Source organism: Myotis lucifugus, unplaced genomic scaffold (genome assembly GCF_000147115.1).
Source record: "Myotis lucifugus unplaced genomic scaffold, Myoluc2.0 scaffold_66, whole genome shotgun sequence".
NCBI lineage: Eukaryota > Metazoa > Chordata > Mammalia > Chiroptera > Vespertilionidae > Myotis > Myotis lucifugus.
The window spans coordinates 2,091,453-2,100,079 of NW_005871114.1; the positions used below are offsets into that span (position 1 = coordinate 2,091,453).

Below are 8,627 nucleotides of genomic sequence, written 5' to 3' on the forward strand. Positions count from 1 at the left end.
TGGCCAGCCTGAAAACGGACCTCAGCCCTCACCCAGGCTGGCCAGGCACCCAGCAGGACCCCTACCCTGATCCGGGACACCCTTCAGGGCAAACCAGCTGGCCCCCACCTGTGCACCAGGCATATAATAAAAGGGTAATATGCAAATTGACCCTAACAGCAGAACGACTGGGAATGACTGGTCACTATGACATACACTGACCACCAGGGGGCAGACACTCAATGCAGGAGCTGCCCCCTAGTGGTCAGTGCACTCCCACAGGGGGAGCTCTGCTCAGCCACAAGCCAGGCTGACGGGCTGCCAGCACAGCGGTGGTGGCGGGAGCCTCTCCCACCTCCTCAGCAGCGCTAAGGATGTCTGACTGCAGCTTAGGCCTGCTCCCTGCTGGCAAGTGGACATCCCCTGAGGGCTCCCGGGCTGCCAGAGGGATGTCTGACTGCCAGCTTAGGCCCAATCCCCCGGGGAGTAGGCCTCAGCCAGTAGGTGGACATCCCCCGAGGGGTCCCAGACTGTGAGAGGGCACAGGCTGGGCTGAGGGACCCCACCTGTGCACAAATTTTTGTGCACTGGGCCTCTAGTTTAAACATAATTCTGTGGGCAGTATGGAGGCTGCTGAGGGCTTTGGCTGAAGAGGGACACGACTGGGTTAGGTTTGAGGAAAGTCTCTCTGGTGTTGAGGTGGAGCATGGCCTGGAAGCGGAGGAGGCACTGGGCACCCAGGGAGTGAAGGAGAGGGCTGCGGTGAGGCCATACGGGCTGGAGGGTCTGGAGGGGGCACAGGTGTGAAGGGTTCAGGTGCTGGGGCTCAGTGCCTCCCGGGGAGAATCTGTGAACTCGCTGGTGGTGGCCAATGCCCCTCTCGGGCAGATGGCCACAGGGCACAGCGTGGGCTCTCCCCCACCCGCCCCAGGATGCTGAGGAACAATCGTATCAGCTGCATCCACAACGACAGCTTCACGGGCCTGCGCAACGTCCGCCTCCTCTCGCTTTACGACAACCAGATCGCCACCATCTCCCCCGGAGCCTTCGACACCCTGCAGGCCCTCTCCACGCTGTAAGTCCAGCCCTCTGCTCAGCGCAGTCCTCGTGGGCCGGGGCTCTGGCATCAGCATCTGCACCTGGGAACGTCGCCCACCCGCCCTCCCAGGGCATGTCTCCCTGTTGGTTACTTTAAAGGACAAACTCAGGGGATGTGTGGTCCCCGTGGTGTGTTGAAACCTGGGGCTCACCAGGCTGGAATGCTGCCCTGGGCGAGTGGCTGGCTGGGTGTCTGGGGGAGTGTGGGTGGCGGTGTGAACAGTGCGTGGGGACAGCAGAGGGCTTTGCTGGGGGAGCCGAGACGGGCGGGTGTCTGCGTGGTCACACCAGCTGTCTCTTCCAGAAACCTCCTGGCCAATCCTTTCAACTGCAACTGCCAGCTGGCCTGGCTGGGCGACTGGCTGCGGAAGAGGAAGATCGTGACCGGGAACCCGAGGTGCCAGAACCCAGACTTCCTGCGGCAGATTCCCCTGCAGGACGTGGCCTTCCCGGACTTCAGGTGTGAGGAAGGTAACTCGGATGCCCTGCCCGCCCCCCCCCCCCCCCCCGGGAGGCAGGTGAGGGAGAGCTGGGCCAGGCCAGAGGGAGGGGAGTGGTGGGTAGCGCCCTGTGACAGGCCCTTGAGTGGAGAGGTCGGTGGGAGGGAGGCTCTGTTGATGGGGAGGAGCAAGGAGCAGGGAGGCAGCTCTCAGTGCTGCACCCACCCTACCCCTGCCTGGTGGTGGTGTGTGATATAAGAGCAATAATATGCTTATTGTTTTTAAAATGGGAAAATATGGATAATAAAAAAGAAAGTAAACATTACCAAGTATCCGTCTCTCGAGAAAGTCCCACTTAACATGTTAGTAGGTTTTCTTGATCTAAGTACATTTAACCCAGAGGCCTGCCCCCTGGCTGCTCCAGGTGCTGCAGGCTTACGGGTTCATTCTGTCCGGCATATGCAATGGGTACGGAGCCCACCTTGCTCCTAACTGGTCTCCAGACCTGAGCAAGTTTGTTAACCTCCCCAGATCTCAGTCAAGGAGAAATTCACCCATCCCACGGACCTATTGGGAGGGCTCCTGTGTGCCAGGCCCCGCTCTGGGTACTAGGCTCCTTCAGTGAACAAAGAAGAGACACGTCTCTGTCCTCATACCTTCTAGGGGTGAGAGTGGCACCCCTTACTGCACTGCTAAGGAGACTGTTCGATAGTGTCTAGCACATAGTAGGTGCTCAAGAAAACGTGTGGCTGCCATCCTCTTCTCTGCTGTGCCCAGGGCCACCTTGGGTCCACGTAGAAGAGATTGATCCAAGACCTGTATTAACCTCACAACAGGTCCAAGGGGCTCTGTCCTTGGCGGGGGAGGGGCACAGCCAAGAGGAGCCTTCTGGTGCCTGAGGGAGGGTCCGGGAGGGGCTTCTGTTCTGAGGCTCCCCACACAGGGCCCTGGATACAGGAGGCACTACGAAGGCCTGCCCCTCACTGACGTGGCTTCTTCCCCAGGCCAGGAGGAGGGGAGCTGCCTGCCCCGCCCACAGTGCCCCCAGGAGTGCGCCTGCCTGGACACCGTGGTCCGATGCAGCAACAAGCACCTCCAGGGCCTGCCCAAGGGCATCCCCAAGAACGTCACCGAACTGTGAGTAGGAGAAGGTGCCAGGGCAGATATCAGCTGACTAGCAGCCTGGAGTTAGATCAGTGATGGCGAACCTTTGGAGCTTGCAGTGTCAGCATTTTGAAAAACCCTAACTTAACTCTGGTGCCGTGTCACATATAGAAATTTTTTTATCTTTGCAACCATAGTAAAACAAAGATTTATATTTTTGATATTTATTTTATATATTTAAATGACATTTAACAAAGAAAAATCAACCAAAAAAATGAGTTCGCGTGTCACCTCTGACACGCGTGTCATAGGTTTGCCATCACTGAGTTAGGGCCTTGCAGCGACACTGGTTCCCAGAAGCCTTTGAGCTTTGCTTTGACCCCCCTCTGCATCCCCCGATGGCGTGAGTCACCCGTGGCAAGCGCTTCATTCCTTTAAATTAAGCTCTGCCTTTAAAAGAAGAAATAACATTAATTTTTTTCGCTTTACATCATCTCATGAGCATTCTGCTCTGCAATGAAAACTTTCACAAAAGCGATTTTTACTGGCTGCATAATATTCCCTCACATGACTCTATGATGAACTGTATAACAGATCCCTCTTTGCTGGATATTTAAATTGTCTCCATTTTTCTACTATCATGAATAACGCTGAGATGAGTGTCCCTTCGGGAAGAGGTTAGCCAAAGAACGGTGTATTGTCAGGGCTCCCGCTGCCTTTGACGGCCTTCCAGAAAAGTGTTTCCTTCCTACTGCCGCTAGCCGTGTTGGCAATGGCCCGCCTGCCCTCCCATCAGCACTGGGTGTGTGGTGGACGTCCGGTTTGGTATCTGAACTCATGTGGGCGAGGATGGGAATGGCAGGCCCGGCTTCTTCAACAGGCACTTCCCAGTGGAAGGCTGTGGTCAACCCCCAGCTCTACTGTCCCCTGGGATTGGTCCCTCCAGGCCTCCGTAGCCAAGCTTTTCTCCATGGGGAGAGCATGAAATTTTCATTTTATTCTTCCATTACCAACAAGGCTGGCTATTTCTTCACACACACACACATCGACCACTGCAGTCCTTGTCCAGCCACTCGCCCACCTCATCGCCTGCCCAGTTTTCTGTCGCAGCGTCAGAATCCCAGTTTTCTCCTTGGTGTCTCATTGCAACTCTAAGGATGCTGGGAAAGCCACTTGACTTTTCTCAGTCTCAGTTTCCCAGCTGTAAAATGGGGCTACTTGGTGTTTTGAAGGGCTGCTGAGCAGAACCAATGAGATGGGGGAGCAGGAAGTCACTTTGTGTGACAACAGAGGGATGGGTCAGGGCGAGGACAGTGCTGATGTTGCTACTCCTGAAGCTGGAGCCATCCTGAGGGCTGCAGTTGGTGAGGGTCCTGTGCAGGGAGCCCAGCTGGGGCGTCAGCAGCTGGCACTTGGGTCACTGCTTAGCAAGGATGGCTGGTGTCAGTGATGGTGGGGGAAGAAGGGCAGGCTTGAAGCTCCTTGAATCCCAAGCTCTACGCTTTGGGGAAGTTTTAGGGGAATTTTGGATGGGCGTGGCTTTATGGACTCTGACTTGAGTGGCAATGCATAGAGTGGGTCCCAGAAGGTTGGCAGGACAGAAGGCAGCTTGCCAGGAGCCCAGGATTGAACACGGGCAGTGCCCACAGGGGAGGAGGCTGAGAGGGCGAGACAGGGGAGCGGAAAGGGAGCCAAAGGAGGCTTCATGTCTCAGTGGCTTTTACCAAGTTTTTTGGGTGGCACCTGCCCAAAACGCCTAAAAGATTTATGTATTTTCTCCCCCAGTTAGCGATTCAGGGCCGTTGGTGGTCTACCAGAAGGAGAGAACGCAAGCGAGGAGGCCCTGGCTGCAGGGAGAGGTTCTCCCAGCCTGGGCAGGCAGAGATGGTGCACTAACTGTTGTGTTTTCTCCTGTAGCTACTTGGACGGGAACCAGTTCACGCTGGTTCCGGGACAGCTGTCCACCTACAAGTACCTGCAGCTTGTGTGAGTATCCAGGCGACTTGAGGACCCCAGACCTGCCCCAGAGGACAGGAGGGCCATCAGCATCTGACCCTTGTGGCTCCAGTTTTACTGGAATTCCCCACTGACCCCACTTGTGTTGATTCTGTTTTTTGTTTTTGTTTTTGTTTAATTTTCACCCTTTCCCTCTGGGAACATCTGTGCATAGAGCAGTTCTGCCACCTAGTGGTCATGCTTTGGAGTTGCATTGTTCCACACCATCTCCCCAAACCGCCTTCTAGGCTGATAGTTATTGTTAATGCTGGTCAGCTTTGCAAAGGCAGGAGGCAGGGCAGATGTAGAGGGTTATGGGGAATTTCTCAGTCCAACCTAAGCCCCCAAACCAAATATGGAATATGGGTGCTACAAATAAGTATCTGTAACTAAATTTTTCTTGAGACTAACATGAGCTTTTCTGTTTTGACCTCATGAAAAAATACAAAATAAACCTCAGGCTCTAGAGCAATGGTTCTCAACCTTGGCTGCACATTAGAATCACCTGGGAAGCTTTTTAAAATCCTGATTTCTGGGTTGAGAACCACTGCTCTAGAGGGTTTGGCTCAGTGCATAGAGCATCGGCCTGTGGACCAAAGGGTCCTGGGTTTGATTCCAGTCAAGGGCATGTACCTCACTTGCAGGCTTCTCCAGGGCCCAGGCCCTGGTCAGGGCGTGTGCAGGAGGCAGCCAGTTGATGTGTTTCTCTCACATTGATATTTCTCTCTGTCTTTCCCTCTCTCTTCCATTCTCTCTAAAAATCAGTGGGAAAATATCCTCAGGTGAGGATAAAGAACAAACAAGACCTCAGAACAAATTAGCTCTTCTTAGCCTCCCAGCCTAATTAACACCTCCCTTCAGTTGCCTTTATCTGCTCATTGGCCAGATTCTACCAAAAAAGAAGTCCTGAGAACGCTCCATCTTAGCGTGGCTTGGAGCAGCGCGACGCCAAGTGTGGTCTGTGGGCCGGCAGCAGCCCAAGGACTGCTTGTACTAGGTCCACACTCGATAAGGGACTTGCACCGAATGTGACCCACATTTTGGTTCCTTCATTGAGGAAGTCTCACTATGAAGGACATGTTAGCTACAGTTAGTTGTGTTTAGTGTCCTAGGACAGTGGTGGCGAACCTTTTGAGCTCGGCGTGTCAGCATTTTGAAAAACCCTAACTTAACTCTGGTGCCGTGTCACATATAGAAATTTTTTTGATATTTGCAACCATAGTAAAACAAAGACTTATATTTTTGATATTTATTTTATATATTTAAATGCCATTTAACAAAGAAAAATCAACCAAAAAAATGAGTTCGCGTGTCACCTCTGACACGTGTGTCATGGGTTCACCATCACTGTCCTAGGAGGTCACATTTTGGCACAAGTTCCTTGTATGGAATATTCAGTTCAAGGACTGACTACTTAGAGCAGCACTGGCTTACAGATTTTTTTTAAAAAAATATTTTTATTGACTTCAGAGAGGAAGGGAGAGGAAGAGAGAGGGAGAAACATCAATGATGAGAGAGAATCATTGATCGGCTGCCTCCTGCACATCCCACACTGGGAATTGACCCTGCAACCCAGGCATGCGCCCTGACCAGGAATTGAACTGTGACGTGACCTCCGGGTTCATAGGTCGGTGCTGAACCACTGAGCCACGCTGGCTGGGTGACTTACAGAATTTTGACAGTTTATCTGACTTTGCTCACAATTGTAGCAAATGTGTTTTGACTGTTCCAATGTGTGTGTGGTGGGGAGGGGCAGGAGTAGGGAGGTGGGGGGAGTGATTTGGTGGCTGATGACAGAGGGCCAAAGAGAGAGACGACCTTTCTTTGGTCTAATGTGAGGCAGCTCCCCTAGGGGCTCAGATGCACTTGAGAAGGCAAGGAGGGAAGGAGGACCAGTGTCGGGGCAGTTCTTACTATGAAACCGTCTGTCGGGGGCTCTTGTCTTTTCCAGGGACCTAAGTAACAACAAGATCAGCTCCTTAAGCAACTCCTCCTTCACCAACATGAGCCAGCTGACCACTCTGTGAGTCCCAGTGGGGAGTGGTGGGAGGGTTCCCACTATGGCGAACGAGACTTCCCCGGCCCCGGTCAATCACAGGGAGTGTGTCAGGGAGTGTGTCAGGGAGTGTGTCAGGGCTGCCAGCCAAAAACACTCTTTAAAATATTTTTTTATTGTGAAATCCAGCATATATATGTATGAACAAGTGAAAAAAATGTAAACATGCCGTTTAACAAATAATCGTAAAGCTGGCACGCATGTGTAAATACCTAAGGCGAAAAGTTAGAACACAGCTAGCACCCATAAGCCACCCTGTCCCTTCCTGGTTGTTAGCTCTCCCTTCTCCACTCAGGGTAGCCCTGACCCTGACTTTTACGATGATCACTTCTTTGGTGTTTATGGTGTTGCCATCTAGAAATTCATTTCTATACAATGAACTTTAATTTTGCCCACGTTTAACCTTATATAAATTGCAACCTACAGAATATATACTTTTACTTACCATGATGTTTGTGAGACCCACTTGTGTTGTGTGAAGCTGTGGTCTGCTCATTTTCACTGCTGTATAGGATTCCTCGTAGGAAAATGCCGTGCTTCCCTCACCCATTCCACTGTCGACGGATATTTGGGGTGCTTCCAGTTTGTACTGTTATGAACAGTGGCCCTATGGACATGTTTGTGCCCATAATATAATGATTGTTTTAATTTTATTCCAAGAAAGCGTTAACAAGCATCCCTTATATTTGCCTGGGGCTTAAGAGTGTATCTCAGTTTGCCGATAATGCGCCCAAACTTCTGAACTTTCCCTTCGGTTCTCCTGCGGCCACACAGAGCCAGGACGGGGTCCTGAGCCAGCCAGGCCGCAGAGCAGAATAGGGACCGCGGCCTCGACGTGCAGGTTCCCCCACCACACTCACCTGCCCCAGGGTCTGCTTACTGGTCATGTGCCCTGTTCAGGTCTTCATGAGCCTGTGTGTGAAGCTGCCATGGTCGAGGGGTCTCTACCAGGGCCGACTCTGCCCTCCAGGGACATTTGGCAGTGCCTGAAACATTTCGCTGTCACAGCTGGAGGAAGGCAGGGGGAGCTCCTGGCATCGCATGGGCAGAGGCCAGGGGTGCATCCCGCAATGCCCAGGACAGCCCCCAAACAAAGAACTGTCCACAGTGCTGAGGCTGAGCAGTGCTGGTCCGAGCGACCTGCTGCTGCCGGGGAAACAGCCCCCTCCTGGGATAGGAGCGGCTCCCTCCTCTATTATTTGGAAAACAGCTTCATTGAGGCACAGTTAATATACAGAAACCTGCACATACTTCATTGTATCATTTGATGCATTTTGACTTACGCTCACACCCATGGAGCCGCCGCCACAATCAAGATTGTGACCACTTCTGTCACCCCCAGAAGTCTCCTCGTGGCCCCTGATAATCCTCCCGCCCCTCCCAGCCCCGCAGCCAGGCGAACACCAATTCTTTTTCTTTGCCCCCCTCTTTCTCCTCCCTCTCTCCCTCCCTCCCCTTTCTCCCTTCCCTCAGGATCCTCAGCTACAATGCCCTCCAGTGCATCCCTCCGCTGGCCTTCCAGGGGCTGCGCTCCCTGCGTCTGCTGTAAGTCTCCCGCTTCATTCCTCCAGGGAAATCTCCCCGCTGAGGGCCCCGCTGCCCACCCAGTGGGGAGCAATGTCCCAAGGTCTGGGGCCCCAGCAGGGCCAACTGTGTCCAAAGGTGGGGGGCCAGTCCACGCTCATTAAGCCCTGAAGGAGTCCGAGGAACCAATGGGAAAGTAGCTGAGAAACGGGGCTGCTGTCTGCCCCAAGTTGTGTTTGCAGTGTGTCTGTGTGTGTGTGTGTGTGTGTGTGTGTGTGTGTGTGTGCATCCAAGACAAGGCAGCCTCTTATTTGAACGCGTCTCCTGTTCAGATGGAGAGTGTTGTAAAATTCATCAACCTTTTCTAAGAATTCCCACTGTGAGGTTTTGCCCTGTGATCAAAGCCCCTGTCACGCCTGTTATGATGCCCC

General features: G+C 53.0%; 1 protein-coding gene across 1 annotated transcript in view; it reads left to right on the plus strand.

The window, feature by feature from the left end:
- Window positions 1-8,627, plus strand: part of SLIT1 (slit guidance ligand 1) — a 152,436-nt gene that overhangs the window by 117,821 nt on the left and 25,988 nt on the right. Inside the window, 6 exon segments of the mRNA XM_006090043.3 lie at window positions 911-1,054; window positions 1,382-1,548; window positions 2,522-2,654; window positions 4,539-4,607; window positions 6,568-6,639; window positions 8,146-8,217. Coding sequence (XP_006090105.2) covers window positions 911-1,054; window positions 1,382-1,548; window positions 2,522-2,654; window positions 4,539-4,607; window positions 6,568-6,639; window positions 8,146-8,217 — 657 coding nt within the window.